The 27319-nt window shown below is 43.3% G+C and overlaps 1 protein-coding gene across 9 annotated transcripts in view; it reads right to left on the bottom strand.

The window, feature by feature from the left end:
- QKI (QKI, KH domain containing RNA binding) overlaps positions 1 to 27319 on the bottom strand; it is a 231118-nt gene that overhangs the window by 29233 nt on the left and 174566 nt on the right. For all 9 annotated transcript variants that reach the window (XR_009555581.1, XM_060241968.1, XM_060241987.1 and 6 more), the window contains exon 5: positions 19113 to 19200. Coding sequence is in view for 8 of the 9 variants with exons in the window: in XM_060241968.1 (XP_060097951.1) it covers positions 19113 to 19200 (88 nt within the window). In the remaining variant the exon portion in view is untranslated. The remainder of the gene's footprint in view (positions 1 to 19112; positions 19201 to 27319) is intronic.

Raw genomic sequence — 27319 nt, 5'->3', positions numbered from 1 at the left:
TCGAGCAGCCCGGCTGGCCGCTGCATTAATGGAGAAGGCGCTTTCACCGAAAAAGATGTTGACCACCCCTAGACCGTCGACATCCGAGTCGGTCGGTACCGACAGGGCCCTTACCGACGCCGACCGCCCCAGCAAAAGAGCGGGCTAGGCATCGAAGTCGGACTCCTCTACGCCCGCGAAACGGCCTAGAGAGGAGAAGGCTGCCCACACCGAGCCGAGGAAGAAAAAAGCAGAAAAGCCCAAACACAGCAGGCACTCTGCGTCTTCCGCTCCGACATCGCCATCGATACAGGCAGCCGGAACGGTTCCACCTTTGAGATTATTTGCCTCTCCGAGTCGTCGACTCAGCCCACCTGCGCTGTCCTCCATGTCGACACAGATAGCAATTTCGTCGGACTCAGACCGCGACATCGAGCTCGCTCAACGCTCGGGAACGGAACAGAGTCCTCTCGAAGGTCATCGTTTGCGGACTCCATCCCCTCAAACTAGTGGGGGCAACCGCACTACTCCTTTACGAGGTCGGTCGCGCAGCCCACGCAGAAGATCTCTCACTCCTCGCCATCGATCCCGAAGCGCCCGTCGGGACCGATCCGGCAGCCGCTCCAGAAGCCCCAGACGTCAACACCGATCGCGAGAATCGACCGAAGCTAGATCGCCGGTCGATCATTCTCCGAGACTGAAGCCTAGGGAAAGCTCCCCGTTGAGAAAGCCACCGCCTCCGGTGCCATGGGACCAGAGACAGTGGCAATACCTATATGGATCCTATCCGATGCCTTCAGTTTTCCCTTGGATGCCCCCCAGGCAGATGGACTGGGACCAACAATCTGAGGCATCGGTGAGATCAAGAACATCGTACCATACACCGAGGCATGTACCGTCGGCATCGCTGTAGAAACCCCCCGGTACCGAAAAGCCCGCTAAGAAGGGAAGCTCCCCTCGCTCCCGAGGGTCAGAGAAAGCGACTCCAGAGCCGACCAAGACTCCGGACACACCCCGTCCCAGGTCGGAGCGCTCAGAATCACCAGAAGATTCTAAATCGGAGGAAGAATCTGCCTCAGAGGAACAAGGCACCCTTTCCTCTCCTGAGCAACCATCACCTTCCCAGAAGGTCGGGGAGGAACAACCCATATCCCCGTCCGAGGACCTCAAATCATATGGGGACCTCATTAAACGGATGGCCCAAACACTGGCCCTGACCACTGTCCAACCCCAACCGGTAGTAACAGACAATGTCTTCGACTGGACACCTCCACAGCAGTGGCGTTGCCCCTGACTACAGTCATGCTACACACAGCCAAATCCGCATGGGACAAGCCTGCGTCGACACCGATATCCTCGCGCAGACTCGACCACATGTATAGAATTCAGGAGTCTACAGCTGAATTTCTATTCAACCACCCTAAGCCTCATCTTCCAAAGCTAGGAAGACCCATTCTACCCCCCCAGATAGGGAGGGTAAGAAACTGGACAACCTGGGCAGGCGATTTTATACAGCTGGCTCACTGGGCGTAAAGATGGCCAACTATACAGCATGTATGGGACGCTACCAATATGCGTTGTGGGACCAGCTATCCACCATCTTACCCACTCTTCCGGAACAAACTAAAGTAGCTGTTAGAAAACTACAGAAAGAAGGAATTACACTGGCAAAGCAACAAATAAGCTCTGCTAAACATGTAGGCGACGTTGGGGCCAAGACCATCTCCTCAGCTGTGACTCTCAGAAGACACTCCTGGCTGAGGTCAACAGCCCTTCAACCAGACACCCAGTCCTACATAGAAGATCTCCCATTCGACGGCAGCGGACTGTTTAGTGCCAATACCGACTCCGTATTACAGGAAATGGACAAAAGCATTCGAACATCTAGGAATCTGGGGGTGTCTATCTCATCCAAATCACAGACCAAACGACCTTGGTCAAAAACTTGGAATAAGAAGCCCTTTTCAAAACAGCAAGGGGACCAACAGTGGAGACCCAAAGGCTCAGGTTCTTTCTCAAAAACACAATATACTTCCAAGACTAAATACTCACCGACGTCAACTCAAACTCCACGCCAGAAGGGGAATCGACAACCCAAACAGGGTCTTTGACTGTCCCCCACTGCATATTTCCCCATCCCCGTCCCTCTTCAACCGGACAAGACTTTACCCGTTTTTCCCAGCATGGTCCAAAATTACTACGGACAGATGGGTCTTGTCTATAATTCACATGGGCTACCAAACAGAGTTTCATCAACAACCCACCGTCCCTTCAGTCGTCTACACTACTCCCTCTCCGACACTAAGAGAAGAAGTACAAACGCTTCTACGCAAAAATGCAATAGAATCAGTCCCACCAAGTCAGGAAGGACAAGGTTTTTATTCCCGATATTTTATAATCCCCAAGCGGGATGGTGGCCTCTGACCCATTATGGACTTGAGAGCTCTCAACATCTTCATCGCTCAGAAATTACATCCGCAAGCTCTTTTAGTACTCTTGGATACTGTTCATCTGGCCCTGAGGACTTAATGCATATATCTTAATTTTGCTGAGAGGCATGAAGCAATTAAAGTTGAAGGCAGCACCCATTCTGTAATAAACAAAGTAAAGTATTATATGCACAAAACTATTCTTATACAGGATTACCATTATTTTGGGATATCAAGTTTATAACACTGAAAACACTCAACTCTATTATGATTAAACATATTAACTTGTTTAAATGTAAATAATTTCAGCAACCATCAATATATCATTGAAAATATATTGTTATATTTCTATAGAAAACTATATAAAATTCATATTATACATTTGGAGTAAAACCTTGTATCAAACAGTATTTCAATAGAGAACTCTATGACAATCCAAGGACAAAAAAGGAAATGTTCAAGAAATGGAGGGAAGACTATCAGAGGGTAGTTAGGCACTATAGGTATCCATCAGAGATGCCAAAGCTCAGAGTGAGCTGAGGCTAGCCAGGAACGCTTGCTAGTTGCTCCAACAAAAAATGATTTTTCAGATATATGAAAAACAAACACAAGGTGAAGGAGGTGATATGCCCACTGTTGAGTGAAAATGGAGAAATTGACAGAAGACAGAGAGAAAGCAGAAAGGCTCAATGCTTGTTTTGCTTAGAGATGGTTGGAGGAAAAACATAGCACCTGGGCTGCTGGTTGACACAGAGAGACTGCTGAAAGGCACCTGTCTGCATTGGATGAGTACCAATATCAAGGCCAAATGGTATGCACCCAAGAGTGCTCAAAGAACTTTCTAGAGAACATGCACAGCATATGTCCATCATCTTCAAGAACTCTTGGAGGAGCAGAGATGCACAGCAAGTCTGGATGAGGGCAAATGTTACCCCAATCTTCAAAAAGGGAGGAAGAATTACCAAGGAAACAACCAAGTGAGCCTGACCTCTATCCCAAGGAAGATAGAGCAGATTTTAAAGGGATCAATCTGCAAGCATCTAAAGTGCAATTTGGTGATCTGAGGAAGTTAGCACTGATTTGTTCTCAACAGGTCCTGATCCTCCAAGACCCATCTAGTTTCCTTCTTTGATCCAAGTGCTAGGCTGGAAACACTGTCAACATTGTTTTCCTGGATTTCAGTAAAGCTTTTGACATGTTCCCTGCACTCTTCTGACAGGAAAATTGGAAGACTGCAGACTGGACTCTATAATAGCTAGGTGGATAGAGAACCGGCTGGAGAGCTCCACCCAAAGAATAGCTGTGAATGGCACTTCATCTGACTGAAGGGAGGTGTCCAGTGAGTGACACAGGGTTCAGTTTAGGACTGGTACTATTCAGTATTTTTATAAATGATCTGGATGAAGGGGGGGAGGGACTCTTGGGGGAAAGCTGTCCGGAGATGAAATGTCTCTGGTTTGGAATGGCTTATCAAGAGTTGAAGGGTTAGCTGTTACTTTTCTACAGGACAGTGGATTAGACTTGTCCATTGAGAAGGTGACAAACAGTATTGACTGCCTGGCAAGGTCTTGAGGCAGCAGGAGGAAGGTTGCAGGCCTAATGTGCCTGGGAAATTATAGATGTTTATATAGGAATGCTAGAAGTGTTTGAGATAAAATAAGGGAGTTGGAATGCTTAGTGTTGTGGGAAAATAAAGACATTGTGAGCATTTCAGAAACTTGGTGGGATGAGGAGAATCAGGGGGACACGGTGATTCCTGGATATAAAATATATCAGAAGGATTGCAGGTGGGGTGGCTCTGTATATCAGAGAGGGTATACAATCCAGTAAGATTGAGAAGGTAAGAGAATTAGATTTGCTTCTAGAAATGCTTTGGGTCAAAATACTGGACCCAAATGGAAGCTTAACTCTGGCAGTTTGTTATCGCCCATCGGATCAAACGATAGAGAATGATTATAAAATTATGAAAGAGTTAAAGATAGCAGCTAAACATAAAAACTGTGTCATAATAGGTGATTTCAACTAACCACACGTTGATTGGGACAATATGTGTTCTGGTGAGGAGAGAGACTGAGTTTCTAGACACTATCAATGACTGTGCTACGGAGCAGATGGTCACAGAACCTACTAGGGATGAGGTGATCCTGGACTTGGTCCTAAGTAATGCCCAAGACCAGGTGAGACATGTAAAAGTGATAGCACCACTTGGGAGCAGTGACCATAATGTTGATTTCACCATTTGTATAAATAGGAAGTTGCCCCAAAAGACCAACACAACCATGTTTAACTTTAAAAGGGGTAAATTCTCTGAGATGAGGAGGCATGTGAAGAGGAAACTGAAAGAAAAGGTAAATACAGTCAAAATCCTTGGGGAAACTTGGAGGCTATTTAAAATGACAATCCTAGAAGGTCAGATAAAATATATACTGTAAGTCAGGAAAGACACAAATACGTATAGAAAAAGGTCTGCATGGTTAACAAAGTAATGGAAACTATAAAAGGTAAGAAGGAATCCTTTAAGCCAAGCTTGTCCAACCTGCGGCCCAAGATGGCTTCGAATGCGGCCCCAACACAACTCATAAACTTTCTTAAAACAGCACCTGGAACTCTGTGCTGCAGCGGCAGCAGATCCTGAGACTGAGTCTACATCTGGTTGCTTTTTCCTCCTGCTTGTTTTTTTCCCTTACCACCAGAGAGGGCGCCAGAACTGACTCAGAGCATGTGTGTGTGAGTGCTCTTCTTTTGCTCCTGGGCACTCTCAAGCTCTTCTTCCTTCCTGCTGTGGCCCCTTTGCATCTCCCACCCAGGACAAAGAGCCCTCAGCTGTGCTCTGGAGGTATCAGGGGTGGCTGTGGGCCCTTCTCTGGGAAAGCTGTGGAGTAGCAGAGACAGCCTCCCAAGCTCCTGGGTGGGCTTGTGGGGTGGGGGTGGAAGTTTTCCCTGTTGGGGGGCTTGCTGTCCCCTCTCTGTGAAGGTTGGAGGTGGAATGTGTGCGGTGGAGCTGGGCTTGCTGTCCCCAAAATGAAGATGTTCCACTGCCTAGGGTGAATTCTGTTGCATTCCCCCTCCATCTCTTCATTGTGGGAGTTCCAGAATCCCCTTACCCTTCTCTGTAGCTGGGATTGGAAAAGAGACACACAGAAACAGGTGGTTCCTCCGCCCCCCCCCCCCCACAAGAAGTATCTGGAGAAAGAGGTTTTTTTTAAGAAAAAGCATGTAGAAAAAACAGGCCTCCTGCTTTAAGAACAAATCAAGGACCCCCCTTTGCAGTCTCAGTTTCTCCAGCCCCCTCTGGACTCCTCATTTGTATCACCTACTGGTTCTAAGCAGACTGAATGCAGGATTAAATTGGGCTGGGAAAGGCTGCAGGGAGGATGACAAAACAGGAAGAAGGAGAAGCAGAGCCCGAGTCCCTCACACACTGCCTCACACTTTCAAATGGGCAGTTTGCTCCTCCCTTTGTTCCTGCTAACCAAAGTGCCCACTGATTCTTTGTAGTAAAGAGTTTGGTATCAGACAAAGGAAACCAAACAAACCCTATTTTTTTCTGGAAAGCAAAGGACATTTAAAGATTACTTGCTTGTTGTGCTTGAAACTTAAGTTCCTTCCCGGCTCTGCTCTCCATTTCTCAATGATCATTCTTAAAGAAAAGAAGAATCAGAAAGCCAGGCATTTTCCTGAGAGCAGTGTGTGTGTGGGGGGGGGGGGGGGGTAGGGTAGGGATTTTGAGCAGTAGGCAGGCTATGCTGGCTGGAAGGGGAAGATTCAGGGTAGGGCTTCCTTATTACAACCACTCATGATGAAGAAGGCAGAGTGGGTGACTCTCCCATTTTTCTCCTGGATTTATCCCCATTTGTTGGTATAAAGTGCTGTCATAGTGGATCAGGCTCTCAATTGGGCAGTTTAAAAAGTAGGCTGGTTCTACACTGACATAGAGGCCCACAAGATACTAACATTCTACTAGCAGTAGTCAGAGCACTGCAGCCTTGTTGAGCCTCTCTTATTTGCTGGCCAGCAGAGCCTGTTCCACATTTTCAGTGCTCCTATTCTTCTGTGTGCAGCCTGCAGTAAGAGAGTGAGAGCTTTGGGGAGGGGGGGGGGGGTTGGTCTTGTGGAAGTTGTTGTGGAGGTCTGGGCTTGTGGTGGGGCTTGCTACAGTCTGGACTGGTTCTTGCTTGCTTCTGGCAGGCACCACATTGGCAAATTTTCTGATGATGCTTTTTTCGCTTTTACTGTTGTGGTGGGTGACTGAGGTAGTCTGGTGGTCTGCTGCTGGCTGCTGCCTACCCCAGACGAAACCTTTCCCAGTCCTAGCTTAGTGCATGGCCTGGTTCCTGTTTCAGCTCTAAGCCATCTGCAGCGGGACATGGAAGCAGAAAGGACATTAAGGTCCTGTGTTTCTGGGAGGGATGGAATGATTTTTTTTTTTACTCCTTTCTTGTGCTTCACTACGTCCTGGTCTTTGCCTTGTGGAGCCTATGTGGCATAGTTTCTGCTTCCGCTCTGGATCTTCTGCAGAGGACTTGGAAGCAGAAAGGACATTAAGGCCCTGTGTTTCTGAGAGGGATGGGATTTTTTTTTATTGATCACCCCCCCCCCCCCTTCTGCTTATTTGTGGTGGCGGATATCATGAAAATTATGCATGGATCTTTTTTAGCACATCCCCACTACCAGAGGGTATCATCAGCTATCATTAGCGTTTGTGTATTTTATGTGCAGCCCAAGACAATTCTTCTTCTTCCAATGTAGCCCAGGGAAATCAAAAGGTTGAACATCCCTGCTTTAAGCGGTGGAAAGCTAGTCCAAGTGAGGTTAACAAAAGGGAACACCGGATGTAGGAAAAAAAATGCAAGTCTTTGATCAAGCAGGCAAAAAGGGACTATGAGGAGCATATTGCAAAAAAATAAAGGCCGGCCAACAATAACATTGTTTCAAATACATTAGAAGCAGGAAACCAGCCAGGAAGGCAGTGGGACCCTTGGAAGACCCAAGGGATAAAAGGATTACTGAAGGACCATAGGGAAATGGCTGAGAAGCTGAATGCATTTTTTTCCTCCATCTTCACTGTGGAAGATTAGAAATGTTTGCCCACTCCAGAACTGCTGATTTTGGGAGGGGTGTTGAAAGACCTGAGTTGGATTGAGGTGATGAGACAGGAGGTCCTACGAGTGATAGACAATTTAAAAACTGATAAATCACCAGGCCCAGATAGCATACATCCAAGAGTTCTGAATGAACTCAAAGGTGAACTTGTGGATCTGACAAAAATATGTAATCTTTCATTAAAATCTGCCTCCATTCCTGAGGACTGGAAGGCAGCTCATGTCATCCCCATCTTTAAAAAGGGTTCCAGAGGAGATCTGGGAAATTACAGGCCAGTCAGTCTGATGTCAATACCGGGAAAGTTGGTGGAAACTATTATTAAAGAGAGAATTAATAGGCACACTGATGAACAACAGCTATTGAGGAAGACTCAGCATGGGTTCTGTAAGGGAAGATTTTGTCTCACTAACTGTTAAGAGTTCTTTGAGGGGGTGAACAAACATGTAGACAAGGGGGACCCAATAGATGTTGTTTACCTTGACTTCCAGAAAGCTTTTGATAAAGTTCCTCATCAAAGGCTCCTAAGTCAGCTCAGTAGTCATGGGGTAAAAGGACAAGTCCTCTTGTGGATCAAAAACGGCTAACTAATAGGAAACAGAGAGTGAATATAAATGGGCAATTTTTACAGTGGAGAGTGGCAAGCAGTGGGGTACCAAAGGGCTCAGTACTGGGTCTGATCATTTTTTATTTGTTCATTAATGATTTGGAGTTGGAGACAATGTTCACTCTAAGCTGCAGAGTCTTGTGAACAAAAATTCTACTTTGTGAGCTACTGGCATGAAAGTTGTGAGCTATTGCATAAATTAGTGTGCTCTGGGGTCATCCTTCCTGAGCTAAGACAAAAATGTGTGAGCTGGAGGCTAAAAATCTGTGAACTAGCTCATGCTAACTCTGGGGAACACTGGTTGGGAGTAAGCAGTGAAGTTTGCAGATGACACAAAATTTGCAGATGACACTAAATTGTTCAGGGTGGTGAGAACCAGGGAGGATTGTGAGGCACTCCAAAGGGATCTGTTGAAGTGAGTGTTAACATGGCAGATGAGTTTCAATGTGGCCAAGTGCAAAGTACTGCACACTGGGGCCAAAAATCCTAACTATAAATATAAACTGATGGGGTTTGAACTGGCAGAGACTGACCAAGAGAGAGATCTTGGTCATGGTAGATAACTGACTGAAAATGACGAGACAGTGTGTGACTGCAATAAAAAAAGCCAATGTTACACTGGAGATTATTAGGAAGGGAACTGAAAACAAATGAGCCAGTATCATAATTTGTTGTTGTTGTTCAGTCACACAGTCGAGTCCAACTCTTTGCGACCCCATGGACAAAGTCACTCCAGGCCCTTCTGTCTTCCACCATCCTTCGAAGTCTGCTCAAATTCATGTTAGTTATATCAGTAACGCTGTCCAGCCATCTCATCTTTTGCCATCCCCTTCTTCTTTTGCCTTCTGTCTTTCCCAGCATCAAAGTCTTCTCCAGGGAGTGCTGCCTTCTCATCTGGTGGCCAAAGTATTTGAGCTTCAGCTTCAGCATCTGACTTTCCAGGGAACAATCAGGGTTGATTTCCTTTAGAACTGATTGATTTGATCTTCTTGCAGTCCAAGGGACTCTCAAGATTCTTCTCTAGCACCATAACTCAAAAGCAACTATTCTTCTGCGCTCAGCCTTCCTTGTGGTCTAACTCTCACAGCCATACATTACTACTGGGAATACCATCACGTTGACTATACGGACTTTTGTTGGCAGGGTGATGTCTCTACTTTTTATTATACTGCCCAGGTTTGCCATAGCTGTCCTCCCAAGGAGCAAACGTCTTTTATTTTCATGGCTACAGTCACCATCTGCAGTGATCTTGGATCCCATAAATGTGTCACTACTTTCATGTCTTCCCCTTTTATTTGCCAAGGAGTGATGGGGCTGGATGCCATGATCTTAGTTTCAAGCATACTTTTGCGCTCTCCTCTTTCACCCTCAACAAGAGGTTCTTTAGGTCCTCTTCATTTTCTGCCATTAGAGTGGTGTCATCTGCATATCTGAGGTTGTTGACGTTTTCCCCGGCAATCTTAATTCTGGCGTCTGATTCATCCTGGCCAGCATTCCGCATGATGTACTCTGCATATAAATTAAATAAACAGGGTGACAATATACATCCTTGTTGAACTCCTTTTCCTATTCTAAACCGATCAGTTGTTCCATATCCTGTTCTGACAGTTGCTTCTTGACCCTTGTAAAGGTTTCTCAGGAGACATGTGAGGTGGGCTGGTACTCCCATCTCTTTAAGGACTTGCCACAGTTTGTTCTGATCCACACAATCAAAGGCTTTAATGTAGTCAATGAAGCAAAAATAGACATTTTTCCTGGTACGCCTGTGCTTTCTCCATAATCCAGCTAATGTCGGCAATTTGATCTCTAGTTCCTCTACCTCTCCGAAACCCAACTTGTACTTCTGGTAGTTCCTGATCCACATACTGCTGAAATCTAGCTTGGATCTTTAACATGACCTTGCTGGCGTGTAAAATGAGTAGAATGGTGTGATAGTTTGAACATTCCTTGGCATTACCTTTCTTTGGGATTAGAATATAAAGTGACCTTTTCAAACCTTTGTCCACTGTTGCGTTTTTCAAATTTGCTGACATAATGAGTGCATTACTTTAACAGTATTGTCTTTTAGGGCTTTGAATATATCAACTGGGATACCGTCATCTCCGCTCACTTTGTTGCTAGTAATGCTTTCTTCTTTAAAAAATTAAATAAGAAATTTATTTGAAAATAAAGTGATCCAAATCATACAATACTGTATAGGAGGTATCACATAACATGCAACAACAAATGATACAGGCATAAAAGTGGAACCTAAGTATGTTAATTAAAATGTAAAGCCAAATACCATTTCAAAACAAAAGTTGGATGATCTCTATTGGTATCGTTCAAGAAAAGCATTCAATCAATCTGCTACTTAAATGAGATTTAAAACAGTTAAGAAAAAAAGAAAGGACAAATAAGTAGGATAAGAGAAAAAGTTAAAGTGGAAGTTGAAATATATAGAATTGTAGATACCCACTTCTGTGCCTGGAAAGATGGACTGAAATGGATAGTGATAAATAAGAGAGCTAAGAAGGTGAGAAGAGAAACTAGAAGTAGATCATAGCCATCTCTGAGGGATTGTAAGGAGGAAGTTCCTGTGAAGTGACATAATCAATGAAAAGAAACCATTTGTCTGTAAAGTGCGATTGTGTGTGAGGTGAGGGAGAGCTTAGCAGACTATCAGTGATCTTTTCCATGATGAAATGCTCTCAGACTTTTGAGAGCCATGTAATTGTTGTAGGAGCTTTGGATGCCTTCCAGTAAGATGCGATGGAGGTCTTAGCAGCAACTAGAAGACTAGTGATCAATTCACGACGTATCTTTGGAACAGAGATAGAGTCCCACTGATTTAGAAATAAGCCAGGTTGGAGAGGTAAATTATAAGTGGTAATACACTGAATTAGGTGAAGAGCATCCTGCCAGAATTTCTGTATAAATAGACACTCCCATCAGCAGTGAGCGTAAGTTCCAAGTTGTCCACATTTCCACCAACGTAAGGGAGAACTTGTTTTGGAGAAGGAGATTCTAATTGGTGTAAGGTACCAGTGATTAAGGATTTTAAATGATTGTAGTCTGGTACTCATAACTGGGGAGGAAAAAAGAGGTGAGGAGTAGATGTCAGACCATTGCTCAGGAGAGAAAGATTACAATCTTGTTGCCAAACAATTTTAAGTCCCATTGGTTTGTTATCTTCTAAACGGATTAAGATGTTGTAGACCGTATATATAAGTCCTTTATTATGAGAAGGCATAGAATATAACAGATGTTCAAATTCAGTAGAATTAGAGTGGAAGATTCTTTGAAGATCAAGCGAAGAAAAGGCATGATTCAACTGCAAATAAAAGAACCAAGGAATACGGTGACCTAGTTTTTGTTCCAAGGTGTTCTTTAGGAAGCAGATTGGATTTTGATGATATGTCTTTAATAAAGGTCATCTTTGCAGTCTTCCAGACTGCAAGTAAAGTGGAAGAGCTACCAGGAGGGAACCATGATTGGTTAAAGACTGAGGAATAGTTAGTAATGCTTTCTAAGGCCCATCTGAGTACTGTGTTCATTTCTCGTCACACCTCAAAAAAGTGCAGAAAAGAGCAACTACAACGATTCAAGGGTTGGAACACTTTCCCTATGAAGAAAAGTTAAAGCGCTTGGGGATCTTTAGCTTGGGAGAAAAATGTTGACTGAGGGGTGACATGACAGAGGTTTACAAGATTATGCATGGGATAGAGAAGGTAGAGAAAGAAGTACTTTTCTCCTTTTCTTACACTACAAGAACTCGTGGGCTCTCAATGAAATTGCTGAGCAGTGGGTCAGAATGGAGAAAAGGAAGTACTTCTTCGCCCAAAGGGAATTCACTGCCACAGGTGGTGGTGGTGGCTACAAGCATAGCCAGCTTCGAGAGGGGATTGGATAAACATATGGAGCAGAGGTCCATCAGTGGCTATTAGCCACAGGGTATAGATGGAACCCTCTGTCTGGGCAGTGATGCTCTGTATTCTTGGTATTTGGAGGGGCAACAGGGGGAGGGCTTCTAATGCCCTGGTCCCACTAAATGGACCTCCTGGAGGCACCTGTTGTTGTTTTTGGCACTGTGGAACAGAGTGTTGGACTGGATGGGCCACTGGCCTGATCAACATGGCTTCTCTTATGTTCTTATGACTACTCACTGAATCTGCAGATGACCCCAAATTGGGAGGAGTAATGAACATCCTGGATATACTATTCAATGAGATCTGAATGCACTGGAAAAGTGGGCAGATGCAAACAAGATGCAATTCAACAAGGCTGAGTACAAAGTTCTACACCTGGATGACAAAATGAGAAGCACACATACTGGATGGGGGATACCCTTTTGGGTAGCAGTGCAAGTTGTAAAGAAAACTGATTTATTTCGAAGTTCTGTTTATTTAAAAATTTCTGGTTCAGGCTTGAGGCCTAGATATTTCCCCCAGAGAGTTAGTTGAACCAATGGATGCTGTGACCTTCAAGCTCCACAGCTTACAGCTGGCCAAGGAGGTGTGCCAGTCTTGCCTTGGTCTCCTAATTGGCAAAGCCAACCATCTGAGATATGGCCTTTTGCACCTGGGAAACAGAGGCGGGACAATCTGCAGTAAATTTGGTTTCTCTCCTCCTTGCAAATCACATGTCAGTAACAGAGAGAGAATTACATCACCTCTCAGGTTTTTGATTGGCTCATCCAAGTCTGGAGCCCATCAGAATCCTTTCTATAAAGCCAGCTAGCTTTTTGCCTTGCTCTAACTTGGTGGCCATGTGGCAGGCATTTTTACCTGTTGTGAATGCTTGTCTCCAGAAACCTCAAAAGCTAAAGTCTAGAAATCATGGACCAGACCATGAAGCTCAGACTGCAATCCTACCTTGCAGGGCTGACTTTTTGTTAATTTCCTGAGAGGCCAGGAGCTTGTTTTTTCACTCATTGGGAAGAGTCAGAAAAGACCAGTGGCAGATATATCAGGTTGGAATGAGAATTAAACCGACCCTGTACTTAGCACTTGCCTCCCCTTTCTGTGCGGGGCTCCTCACTGCAGCTCTTTTCCCCAGATTCTGTACTGGGATCTCTGGAGTGGGGCTGCATGTTCCCTGCTTGCTCCCTGCCCTGCACAAACTTGAGAGCCAAGAACAAGACCAGGACAAAGGCTAATGTGGAATCGATCAGAGTCTCTCTCTGGTATTTTGTAACTTTGTTTTGCCTTGCCTTCCTAACCAAGGAGCCCTCATCCCAGGCTTGGGGTGAGCAGTCCTTGACACAAGAGAAGAAGATCTTGAGACATGGGTGAAATGAAAGCTAAACATGAGCAGTCAGTGTGATGCAGTGGCAAGAAAGGCCAATGAAGTCTTGGGGTATATCAACAGAGGCATAACAACCAGATCACAAGATGTCATAGTCCTGCTGTACACCACACTGGGCAAGCCGCACCTGGAGTTCTGTGCAGTTCTGGAGGTCTCACTTCAAAAAGGGTGTGAACAGAATGGAGCGGGTGCAGAGGAAAGCAATGGAGATCTTTGGGGCCCAGAGACCAAGCCCTATGAGGAAAAACTGAGGGATTTTGGAATATTCAATCTGGAGAAGAGGAGGTTGGGGGGGGGGGAATGTGAGTATTTAATTTTTTTAAAGGCTGTCACTTAAAGGACAGCAGGGAGCCATTCCTGTTGGCAGCAGAGGATAGGACTTGCAATAATGAGTTTAAATTATTGGTGGGAAAGTACTGCTTGATAGAAGGAAAAAATGTTACTAGGAGTAGTTCAGCAATGGAATCAGCTGCCTAGAGAGATATTGAGTAACCCCTCATTGGCAGTCTTCAAGATGAACACTTGTCAGGGTTGCTCTAGGCCAGGGGTGTCAAACTCATTTGTTATGAGGGCTGGATCTGACATAAAGATGATCTTGTGGGGCCGGGCCACATGTATCGTAATATGTAATGCCAGGAAGCAGATACATAAACTTTATAAAGGACACAGACAAACACAATTAAAGATTTTTAAAAAAACTTAAAATAACGCATGCTTAAAACATTCGCACTTGTTGGTCTTAAAGGTGCTTTCTTTGTATCTCTCCCGTGGGATCCAGAGAACTGGGCAAAGGAAGCTCTCACTCTTTCCTTCCTTTCCCAGGGGACCAGGAGGGGAAGGAGCCTCAGCCAACAGAAGAAGTGAGGCTTCGCTCAATAGTGTGATTGAGAGAGCCTGGCAAAGCAAGCTCTCCCTCCCCCCGCCTCCCCAAGGGAGGAGCCTCAGCCAATGGAGAAAATAGGTTTTGATTGAGCAAGGGTGGCAAAGCAGGCTGCACTGCAGAAGGAAGCAAGAGAGAGGGAGAAGGAAGCAGATGACAGCCAGTTGCTTGGGGACTTGATAGGAGCCCTCCAGGGGCCTGATTCGGCCCCCGGGCCACATGTTTGACACCCCTGCTCTAGGCTGATACTGCATTGAACGGGAGGGCTGGACTAGATGATCTAGTCCAACCCCTTTCCAACTCTATGATTCTATGTTATAACATGTAATAAACATGGTAACTCTGGTTGTCATAATCACAATGCAAAAAGCTAACCTCTAACCCTAACTTAACTCTTCCCCAATTTCTCATATTTCATTATTGCTTTAAAAAGGTACATTTAATTGAATACTGGAGCCAATACACAGAGCAAATTCTTCTACTATACCAAATAGTGTAAAGTTAACATACAAAAAATACTAACAAGAATTTCAGACAGATTCATTCTTATGCCATACAACAAAAAATTCTGATGTTAAATGATAAGCAGACTTAATTCTAGGGATATGCATTTGGATATACCCTAGCATGGAATGGCCAAAGTGCAGCTTGGAAGCCATATGCAGCTCTCTCACAAATATTGTGTGGCCCCAGAGATCGATGAGGAACTTAATGCAGAAATACGAGAGGGTTAAGGCCAGTGGTAGCCCTTGGCTAAGTGAGTGATGATGGCGACGTGATTGGGAGGAGGATAATGGCTACCCTCATCCCTTCTCTGTGAGGTGTACTAGGATGGCCAATAGTAGGCCCTACAGTCTGGATTAGCCTCCCTTTTCTGGCCAGTTGGTGCAGGCCTGGTAGCTGGAGGCTGTGACTGGCTGAGTGATGCTGTCCCCTGACAGGTTTGCGGGCCTGCTGGACACAGGGAAACTGCTACTTCCCCCTCCTGTGCTGGGTTTTAGAAGTAAGCAGGTTAACTAGTCTCCTACCAGGTACCAGGGAGCTGCAGAAGCAGCAAAGTCGTGGAGTTCCTCATATTGCCTGAGGTAACACTTTGCACTGGGTGCCTCCCCCCATATTAGGCCGTCCCACTGGATGGAGGGATGGAATTAAAGAGGGCCATGCAGGGTTCCCCCTTAGTTTTATAGCTCTTGTAGGAGGAGCTGTATTTACTAACATTGGCATCAAGGCAGAGAGAGACGCATAACGAATGATGTAAATTGTGGTCAGTGATTTATATGGTATGTGTTTCCTTGTCCCACTGGTGCCAAAAAAATAATTCCCTCAGCTTTCCCTATGCTGGTCTTATGGGAACCGTTATTCCCAGCTTTTATTTTCTTTTTTAAGTCTCCTTCCAGCATGGCCATGTTGTAAAGTGCCTACATATGTATTTTATCTTACTATGCAAAGAAAGTATTAAGAGTTGTAATAAAAATCTGTATAATATTTGTTCATGTCTTGCGGCTCTCAAGCATTTGATGTTTATTCTATGGGGCTTTTACATTAAGCAAGTTTGGCCATCCCTGCCCTAGCAGGTATTTAATCCCCAAAATTAACCATTCTGGCTCACCTCAAGGATATACAAAACAACCCAACCGTTCCTGGAATTTTAGAAGCAGGAAAAAGTTATCTCTCAGATTTTCAGGAATATTTTGGGCTTTAGGGAGAAGAGAGAAAATAGAGCAAGCTAGTCCTAGCAAATTTAAATTTAAAAGGGACAAGGCCTGACAAACTCCTGGCCACCTGATCATACAGGACTCAGAATCTCTGAGAACAGTGCAATAGGAACAGAACCCCCCTTGTAGAACTGAGGAGGAAGACTATGCCCTTCTCCCTAAATTGCAGTGTGCATTTGAAACTCACAATGTCAGAGACAACACAACCCCTGCCAACTAGGAAGATCTTTGCAGAGTACAGATTTAGGAGGTAAAATTGCAATCCCATTTCCTTCCAGGTTCTGGCCAATACCAGAATTTACACAATCTAGCCATCATCTTCTACACAATCTAGCCATTCACTGACTAGAATATGAGATCAGAGTACACTTGTTTCTTTTGATTTTGGGAGAATATGTACACATTTGTCCAGGGGTCATTTTGTAGAAAAATAGGTGGTGGAGCTCATCCAGGAATTGTTATGCAGCTGCACCTACTATTCAATGGACAAGGAGGTGGAATTCTCAGAAAGGTTCAGGAGCTGCACTCCTATGACCTCCCACTGAATCCAAGGACTGCATTTGTCCTAAGAAGGACTGCAGTTTTATACCCCGCCCTTCTCTCGGAATCAGAGACTCAGAGTGGCTTACAACTGCCTATATCTTCTCCCCTAACAACAGACACCCTGTGAGGTGGGTGAGGCTGAGAGGCTCCCACAGCAGCTGCCCTTTCAAGGACAGTCTCTGCCAGAGCTATGGCTGACCCAAGGCCATTCCAGCAGGTGCAAGTGGAGGAGTGGGGAATCAAGCCCGGTTCTCCCAGATAAGAGTCCATGCACTTAACAACTACACCAAACTGGCTCTCTAAGATCTAACTATAAGCACGGATTGTTTTCTAAGTGAAAGTCAATTTGACTGCAACAGTCAACAGGAACATGCCTAAAATTCAGACAACAATCATTGAAAATTAATGAAATGTAAAGGCTCTGAATACTTATTAGCTTTCAAGACTTGGAAGTTATTATATATGTCTACTTAAAATGCATGTTATTAGACTCTACTCCTGTGTAAGTGCACTTAAGAGTCCTGCCTTAGTTCCTCTTATTATATTTAGTTATAGGTTAAGTGTATTACATAAATTTCATTATGAAATGCAGCACAAAGAATATAGCTAAAATTTCTCTTCCACATCCTTTCAATAGAACTACATTCTTAAATACATGCACAGGGAGTTCACTCCTGATCAAAGGCCAAAAACATTTCAGTCTTCCTCAGCACATGAGAAAACCCTCTCTGTATGAAAGTTGGTAAAATAAACCATCCAAACTGTACTATGCAGGTTCCCATTGAATTTTATTTAGAACTGTGGTTCAGTGAAGTGCAATAAATCACTGACTGTGAAAATTAATACCCAGATAAATTTATTATTTGGCTGACTGTTCTTATCCTGTGTTTGGGCTGACTGTTCTTATCCTCAAAGGTTTGCCTTCAACAATTGATATGACTAAAATAAATTAATAAATTCAGGGCATTTTACTTAAGCTAACTCATGTTCATGCAATTTGTGAAAACATGCTGAACCATACTAGGAACTGCTGTAAAAAATTAATCTTAGAACTCACAGTTGAAGAACTGAGAAAAATGGGGAAACATGCACAAACTGAGCAGCATTACACAGAAAATACCACATACATTTTGAATACTTCAATTTTTTAAAGTTCAACTGTACAAAAACCTTGTGTTCAGAAGTGAAATTTAATAAAAATTAAGATGATGTAGCTACATTACAGCACTGAATGACTGAACATGAAATTCTTGTGGGAACCCTTTAGTTTTCTGAACTTTAACAAAATATTAGCCTAAATGTTCACATTTTTAATTTTCTCTGAAATAAAAAGCCAGCTTTCTGGACAACATATGAAAATGTTCTCTCTCTCTGCATGTGTGTGTGTGTGAGTCAGAATCCCCACAGGGTTAGCTGTCAAGGTCACTGACTAACAGCCTACTACTGTGACTCAGAATCTAGTCCTGCAATGTAAACACACTTGAAATGTTTGTGTGTATGTGCAAAGTTAACATCATTTAGCAGCCAACTTATGGTGACCCCATAAGGTTTTCAAGACAAGGGATATTCAGAAATGGTTTGCTGCTGCCTGCCTCTGCATAGCAACCCTGATGGTCTTCCACCCAAGTATTAACCAAGGCCAACCCTGCTCAGCTTCCAAGATCTGATGAGATCAACCTAGTCTGGGCCATTCAGGTCAGGCTTCTTTAAATGATTAGCTAGTAAGTATTAGTCGGTAGTTGAATGCTACATCTTTGCTAGCTTAAAAAGCAAAGTATTAATTTGCTTATTTCACTTACTGACCAGCTGAATATCTTGTGTTTTAAGATCATATTAAAGGGCCCTTTAAAGGGCATCCTTGCTAGGTGAAGTGCCCCATACAGTTAGTAGAACTTTTTGATGACAAAATCACATGTGCAAGGGGACAATCCTATGGGTGCTCTCCATAAAATCTCCCTTACATATTTCCAATTCTATGAAGAAGACCAGCAGTAAACCTGCCCAGGTGAGTTACTTGAAGTAATGCACAAGTGACTAATGGAAAAGTGGTTTTCATGTGATGAGAGTTAATGTTTAAAGAGCCTCTAATTACAACCAGGGACATGTACTTACAGAAACTGCAGAACACCAAATAGCATAATGCTATGATATTAAAATACACCCACCCATGTAAATGTATCATAAAGTGAGAAGAACTGTGAACTGAAAATGTGTACATTCTAGAAAAGCACAGCAGAATATGCATATGATAAATGCTGCAACCTGCTTTTACATGTTTCTGTTTTAATTATTTATTATCTATTGCTTGATGTGATGTCGAATGGCCCAAATATTTGTCTGTGATCCACCCTGAGCCCACCTGCAGGGAGGGTGGATTATAAATCTGAAAAATAAATACACATAGGAAGCTGGTTCTGTTGGATGTAGTCCATATGTCATTAGGATCATTGAAGGGGTTACCAAAACCGGGCTCAGTAAGAATACATGCTCTGTCTACTTTATCTGCTCTATGTGAACAAAGGTGATTTGTAAGAATCCTTATATGTAAGGCACCATAGTTCTGTAATACTTACGTGATTTGATATTGGCGTCTCTGTACGTGCCATTGAGAATTGCAAGTTCCATCAACTGCATCTTTTTAAGGCTATCTTCTCCCTCTGCCTATACAGAAAAAGCAGGAAATTAGTTCACAATACTAGTACATCTGCTGGTTTTAGGTGTCATACAAGATAGAAACATGCTCCTATAATACCACTCTACCTACTTACCACTCCTCCCACACCCGCAAAATACAGGTAACAAGTTTCCAATAGTGAAAAAGCATAGCACTGAAGGTATCAGCCTCCTGCCTCCAACAGAATGCTGCACTAGGCTTACTTGGTCTTTCTTCCACATTAAAACAGCTACGGTCATGAAAAGTGAAACTTCATAACCACCCTTCCACAAAAAAGGGGCAGTACATTTGGTTGGCATTTAATTTAGAAAGCAACTAACTTCAAAGTCAGAGGTGAAAACTGGAACTTGCCAGTTTGCCTGGGGCAATACTTCCACCCAATTAATTAGATAAGTGACTGATTTATTGTACTACCTATATTGAAGGTATGTTAGAGGACATAAACTAGATAATGTTTCTGCTTCTGGAAAAGAAGTAACTTGTAGATTACAAGTTAGCCCATGTGGAAAGATGCCTTTTTCATCTTTATTTTAAGCGTCGTACCCTGTAATAGGTTCAATTTTCATACTACTGAGTTACAGTGAATATTCTTTTATAGAGAGATCTCAAACTACAAACAGCAAGATATTTATAATGTGTTGTTTATATTCTCTAAGGCATCAAAGAAGATGAAAAATGAACTTTACATTCTTAGGAACAATAAATATGTACTGGAAACAATGTTCCCTCTAAGCTGCAGAGTCTTGTGAGCAAAAATTCTACCTTGTGAGATACTGGTGTTAAAGTTGTGAGTTACTGCATAAATTATTGTCCTCTGGGGCTGTTTTTCCTGAGCTAAGACAAAAATGTGTGAGCTGGAGGCTAAAATTCTGTGAGCTAGCTCACGCTGACTTAGCGGGAACACTAACTGGAAATACAGCAAGCACCAATATTGAAGTGTGATCTCATAACTGAAACAATCTCTAAATTAAGCTGTGAAAACTGGAACACTCTTTTGTCATCAATAGATAAATTATGAACTATGACTACTGCTTCATAGAATTATACTCATTTGCATATTTTGCTTATACATTTGCATAGTCATTGATTGCTTTACCGGCCAAGTTTCCTTTTGTATGTAGTACTGTTAATCAGGTAAAATCAGCTGCTTAAAAGAGTTGAAGGCTAGTGTTCATAGTTCTGATTCCTATACCTTTACTTCTAAGCATGTCAAGTTGTAACTATTAAACACAACAAACACAAACACAATTTGACTCATCTCTTCTCTGTTCTCAGTTGACAAATAAAGCACATTTGTGCAATTTCTCTTAGCTTCAGCCATTTCTGCAGGCATTCTCCATTCCACTAAACATAAGGTGCAAGAGAAATAAAATAATCTCTGAAGAGACAATACACTGCCCACACAGTCTGTACCATGGGTTCTAATCATCTGTATTAAGATATAACAACTGTAAGCAAACATACTTAATCCCTGAACTAAATATGGTTGGTACTGTGTTTAAACTTATGCAGTTGATTCAAACATTTTATCATCATATATATGAACATGTGAAGCTGCCTTATACTGAATCAGACCCTCAGTCCATCAAAGTCAGTATTGTCTACTTAGACTGGCAGCGGTTCTCCAGGGTCTAAGCTGAGGTTTTTCATGCCTACTTGCCTGAACCCTTTGTAGTTGGAGATGCCGGGGATTGAACCTGGGACCTTCTGCTTACCAAGCAGATGCTCTACCACTGAGCCACCGTCCCTCCCTTAATCATTGAACATCTTCCTTCTCTTTCATACACACAACACTAATGCACACAAGGATTCAAAAGATACTTTTATTGCTGAAATTTCCTTCATAGGTATAAAGTGACTCCTTATGCACTTAGGCTCTAGTCCTGTTCCCAATCTGAAATAGATTCTCTGGAGCATATATTCTTTAATTGTTCTTTTCATACAGTGAGTCGAAGGGAAATTATTAGCCTGCTGTTGGAAAGGTTCCCTGGCAGATTAAATAAACTCAAATCAGATTATCTTCTGTCAGATAGGAACCACCAGACAACAAGACAGGTGGCTAGGTTCCATTCCCAGGTTTATAAAGAACGCAAAAAGCAAGACAAGTAGGCCAAACTGTAAATCTTCTAACAAATTTTAAAGTGACTTTTTAAAAGGTTTAAAAGGTTAAATAATAATCTGTTATATTCTTTTTTACTGTTATAACCCTCAAGTCATCAAATCTTAATATGTAGACTCTTTGTGGGACTTTGTATAATGTACTTTTAGGGCTGTTCTAAATGACTTATATGTTCTGGTCAATGACTGTATTAATAAACTGACTGACTGACATTTCTTCATTCAAATGAGATTCAAAATTACTTGCTGAATTTGAGCAAATGCAATAAGGTTTTATTGTATGAACTACATAAAAACAAGGATTATCTGGGAAAAACAATATATACCAACCCCCCCCCCCCCCCCCAAAAAAAAAAGACTGGAAAACCTCAATAGGGTCTCTGACATTACTACAGACTTCAGAACTAAGTGACTACTTTGTTTACCTGTTGTCCAATTATTCATAAGACGACTGGATTTTCTCCCCTAAAATGCATGCGATGTGGCAAGACTCCTAAGTATAGACAAACTAACTACTCCCAAACACTACATTTGTCATTTACTCATCTGAAAACTTTGGCCAGTACGAAAAACACTAGGCAGAATTCAAGAGCTAGTCACACTTTTAAGTTCTAAAATGACATTTCCATATATGTCCAGATCATCTATTGCGAGATTTGCTCTAATTATGCAGCAGATGTATCACCAAGTCTAGATCGAAAGGGATTAATTATCAAATTGTAAAATGAGACTGGTTGAATTTGACTTGTTTTTCTTATGTTTTTCTTTTAAGGCTCTTCAATGAAAATAAAAAATATATATAATTGTATCTTAAGACAATTTAAAAACATTTATACATGCAATCTGTCTTATAGTTAGCATTTTTTCCTGCTTACAACTTCAGAATTTTCAAATACTGTGTAAACAATTATGTTTGTTAAAAATGACTGTTTTCTTCCTGTTTCAACCACTGAAGTAAAATACTTCAATAAAAGGTATCTAGCGCTAAGGCTTATATTACAAACTATAGTGTGATTTTTCTTTACCTTCTTATTTATTTGTTCAAATTTTTATTCTACCCTCCCTGCAAGTGGGCTCAGGGCAGATCACAACAGAGACAAACCACAATATGCTATTACAATATGCAATAAATATGGATAAAATTGTTAAAACAGTAGATTAAAACAGGTAGGCAGCACTTTATATAAAGACATCTTTAGGCTACATAGGTGACATATAGTGGAAGCCAGATAGGACTGCAGCAGGGAGACCAACATTGTCAACACCTACTGCCTCACCCAAAGGTCTGGAACACAGGTGGAGGTGGCCAAACTTGCTTAACTTAAGAGCCACATAGAATAAACGTCAGATGTCTGAGAGCCACAAGACATGAATATTAGATGTCTGAGAGCCACAAGACAGCGAGAGAAAGTAAATAGGAGGGAGGAGGAAGGGAGAGGTGGAAATAAAGCAACTTTAACTATAAATGCATTCTCCAAGCTGCTCACTAGCTTGGCTAGGAGAAGTGATTTAAAGGGACAAATGCCTTCTCTAAGCTGGCCAACAGGGCAGTGGGGGTTTTGAGAGCCACAAAATATATGTGGAAGAACCACATGTGGCTCCCGAGCCACAGTTTGGCCACCCCTGGTCTGGAAGAACAGCTCCATTTTACAGGCCCTGTGGAATGGCAGAAGGTCCTGCAGGACCCTGATCTCCAGTGGGAGCTGATTCCACCAGGTCTTGGCCGGAAAAGCCCTGGCTCTGGTTGAGGCCAATCAGAGGTCTTTTGAGCCGGGGATAAACACTAGCTAGATCTTGGTCCAATGAGCGCAAGGATCTTCAGGGCACATATGGGGAGAGGTGGTCTCTCAGATATGTAAACATAAATTTATTTAGTTAGTTCCATTTATATCCCGCCCTCCCTGCTGAAGCAGGCTCAAGATGGCAAACAAAGCCAATAGGTATAAATTAAAGCAATAAAATCATTTAAAACTATTATAAACATTAAAAGTGCTATTTTAATGATGGTAGTACAGTGAATTTTCTTCAGATATTAAACATTCATAACCTCCAAATACAGATCACATCGAAAGGCGAGGCACCATGGTGACCAGCTCAATTTAGTTCAGGCAGTTTCCAGATTTAGTGAACAAAGGCTTGGTGGAAGAGCTCCATGTTACAGGCCCTGAGGAATTTAGAAGATCCCTCAGGGCCTTAACATCCTTGGGGAGCTTGTTCCACCAGTGTGGGACTGCAACCAAGAAGGTCCTTGATATAGCTGCAGCCAGCCTGACAACTCTGGGGCCAGGGATCGAAAGAAGGTTTTGAAACCCTGATCATAGTACTCTCTGGGGAACATGTGGGGAAAGGTGGTCCCCATAGGTATGCAAGTCCCTGGCCATATAGGGCTTTAAAGGTAAGAACCAGCACTTTGAAATGAATCTTGTATGCAACAGGTAACCAATGCAGTGCTTTCAGAGCAGACTGAATGTGTTCCTGCAAGGAGAGACCCAATAACAGCCTGCCTGCAGCATTCGTCACCAGTTGAAGCTTCCGGATTTGAGACAAGTGCAGTCCCATGTAGAGAGCACTGCAGTAGTCTAATCTTGAGGTGACCATAGTGTGGATCACTGTCACTAGGTCACTACGGTCGAAGAAGGGAACCAACTGCCTAACTAGCCAGAGGTGGTAAAAAGAAGATTTGACAGTGGCTGCTACCTGGGCCTCCATAGTTAAAGAGGAATCCAGGGCCACTCCCTGATCCAGATGACTTTGGAGGTCATCCATGAGGGTGACTAGTACCAACTCCATCCCGTGACCTGGGCGAAAGTCTGACTGGTATGGATCTAATATGAAAGCGTCCTCCAGAAAATTCTGCAACTGAATTACCACTGCCCTCTCAATTATCTTGCCCAAAAAAGACAAGTTTGACATCAGTCGATAGTTTGCCAAAATGGCCAGGTCCAATGATGGTTTTTTCAAGAGAGGGTGAACCACTACCTCCTTTGGGCCCCCAGGGAAAGTCCGTTCAGTTAGGGTTTACTGACATTTTCCCTTAGGGGGTCCCATAGCTCCACCAGCTAGCTTTAATTAGTCACGATGGGCATGGATCTAATCTGCAAGTGGTCAGGTGAACAGTGGAGAGAATCCTGTCAACTTCCTCCATGCTGAACTGAATGAATTGATCCAGAATCAGACCAGAAGACGTGCATGGAGCCTTAAGCTCATTTACTATTAACTGTGGCAGGGAGATCATGGCAGAGCAACAGACTTTATCTGTGAAAAGGCTCACAAAAGCCTCACAGCAGATATCCAATTTCCTAGCATTTGGTCTGCTCTGCAGCAGGGTAGTCAAAGACAGAATTGTTCTAAACTGTGCTGGGCACGAGTTCGCAGACACAATCAAGGCCATTAAGTAAACTTTCTTAGTGGCCTTGACTGCCACCTCATAGGTTCTCATAAATTACCTATAAGATGTTTTTGTCTCCTTGCCACTAGCACGCTGCTGCTGCCTCTCTAACTGTCTGAGTGTCTGTTTAATCAGCCGCAGCTCTGAGGTGTACCGTGGAGCCCAGTTTGAATGGAAGTGCAAAGCGTGCCAGGGAGTGATCTCATCGATAGCTGCAGAGAATCAGCTATACCAGTCTTCCGCTAGGTCATCTAATTAGCCGCCAGGGGGCGAGGGATCCCAGAGAGCCATCTGGAACTGCATGGGGTCCATCTGACTCCTTGGACAAGCCAAAATATGCTCACCGCCTAAACAGGGGCGAGGTGGGACATTCATACAGGCCTTCAGAACTTAAGTGGTCTGACCACAGCACTGCATCTGCAGTAATCCGGTCCACTGTAACTCCCATCGCAAAGATCAAATCCAGTGTGTGTCCAGCCTTGTGAGTGAGAGTCTTTCCATGTCGGGAGAGTCCTAGTTCCACCATGGATGACCCTAGGGTCTGCTGCCTGTGTGGAGGTTGTGTTACTGGGATGGATGGTGAAGTCACCCAAGGCTAAAAGCCTAGGGTGTTCCAGCGTCCAGCATGTTATGGCCTCCATCAGAGATGGCAAGGCACTGGCTGGTGTATTAGGCAGTCAGTACACCAGCCAGATAGACAAACTCTCCTCGGCTTCCAACACAAGGCTGACACATTCCACGCTGGTGATCTTTGGTGCTGGGAGTGCCCTGAAGGAGTAAGCCTCCTGGAGAAACACAGCCACCCCACCCACCCCTGGCCACTAGTCTGCAATTGGTAGAGGACTGAGAACCAGGAGAGGGATGCAACTGGAAGAGCCATTGTCTGTCTCCCCATCTCGCACCCAGGTCTTGGTCATGCAAACCGGGTTTATGTCCTGCTCCAGCAGGAAGTCCCAAAGCACTTATTGATGGACCTGGCATTGTACAATGCCAATGTTGGAGGCAAGTTACTTAACCTAGCCCTGCTGTCTGAGAGCCAGTTGGGTGTAGTACAATTTTTGAACCCTATTAATGGTCATCTACCTAAACTAGCAGGCCAAGCTAATGCCAATGATACTATCATCCTCTCTTGCACAAGTGTGCGCCCGCAAAGGTATTTGAATGCCTTCTATGACTACTGTAATTCTAATTCACTCTCTATCAATTATGCCAAATCTAAAGTAGTTTCTTTTCAAATTGCTGGCGCCCACAGAGATGGTTTATTGGCAACTCAACAACTGAGCAAACAAACAATTTTAAATACTTGGGGATCACTTTTAATCACAAGTTAAGCTGGGTTTCACATCGTAACAACACCGTCAACTTGGCTAAATGTTCGGTTGCTCAAATTAAACAGTTTTTCTTTGCAAGGGGCAACCAATTAGTTCTGACAGCAATTAAGGTGTTCAAAGCTAAAATGCTAGCCCAAATTCTCTATGGTATCCGTATATACATCTCAGCATTTACCAGGAAAGTGGAGGGCATTCAAGCCTCATTCTTTAGACAAATTCTTGGTATGCCAAAATGTGTGTCCTACTTTGCTCTCTGCTCTGAAGTGGGTCAGTCTTTAGTGGAGACAAAAAGCCTGGATTGCAGTGTTTAAATTCTGGCTCAAAATTCACTTTAGAACAGATCCTAACAGCCTTCTTGATTGTATGAAAAGAGACCCATATATTTCATCCTGGTCAGCAGTTCTTATGTAAAACTTAACCAGTTGGGGATAGAGGTTGATTATTTTTTTTCTTCTGATGAGTCATATATCTTCAGATTTATTAAACTGAGACTGCTGGAGTTGGAGGAAACGAAACTACGTCCAACAGACCCTTATATTTGCTCCCCAGCTTCCTTAGGTCTTTATGCTTTCTGCGGCAAAATGCCCCATTATCTATCAGACTTAACCATTCCAAGTCATCGCAGGGCATTTATGTTGGCTAGACTAAATGCGTTTCCCTCCAAAGTTTTACAAGGGAGGTATCATCGAGTCCCTTTAGGCAACAGACTCTGTTCCTGTGGAGCAAATATTCCCGACTCAATTCAGCATATATTGCTTGATTGTTCCTTTTATCAAAATCTCGGTAAAGATTTATTTTGCAAGCTTTCTTTCTCCCCAGATTTGTCTATTTTGCCACCCTGTTATTATTTATTGAACGATACTAAGGGGGAGGTTAGTGAGGCTGTGGCAAAATTTTTGGCTGACATCCTTAAATTTAAATTTGACCATGTATGAATGCATCTGTAAGCTCGGTTTCATTTTGATTTTATCTCCAATGTTTAAATTTTTATATTCTGTGTATTTTTATTTGCAACTGTTATGCCATTAAAGGTTTGGTATGCTATGGTGTAGTGGTTAAATGTGCGGACTCTTATCTGGAAGAACCAGGTTTGATTTCCCACTCGTCCACTTACAGCTGCTGGAATGGCCTTGGGATAGCCACAGCTATCGCAGGAGTTGTCCTTGAAAGGGCAGCTGCTGTGAGAGACCTCTCAGCCCCACCCACCTCACAGGGTGTCTGTTGTTGGGGGAGAAGATATAGGAGACTGTAAGCTGCTCTGAGTCTCTA

The sequence above is a fragment of the Heteronotia binoei genome, chromosome 1 (genome assembly GCF_032191835.1).
Source record: "Heteronotia binoei isolate CCM8104 ecotype False Entrance Well chromosome 1, APGP_CSIRO_Hbin_v1, whole genome shotgun sequence".
Taxonomy (NCBI): Eukaryota; Metazoa; Chordata; class Lepidosauria; order Squamata; family Gekkonidae; genus Heteronotia; species Heteronotia binoei.
This window is presented reverse-complemented; position numbering and strand designations above follow the sequence as displayed.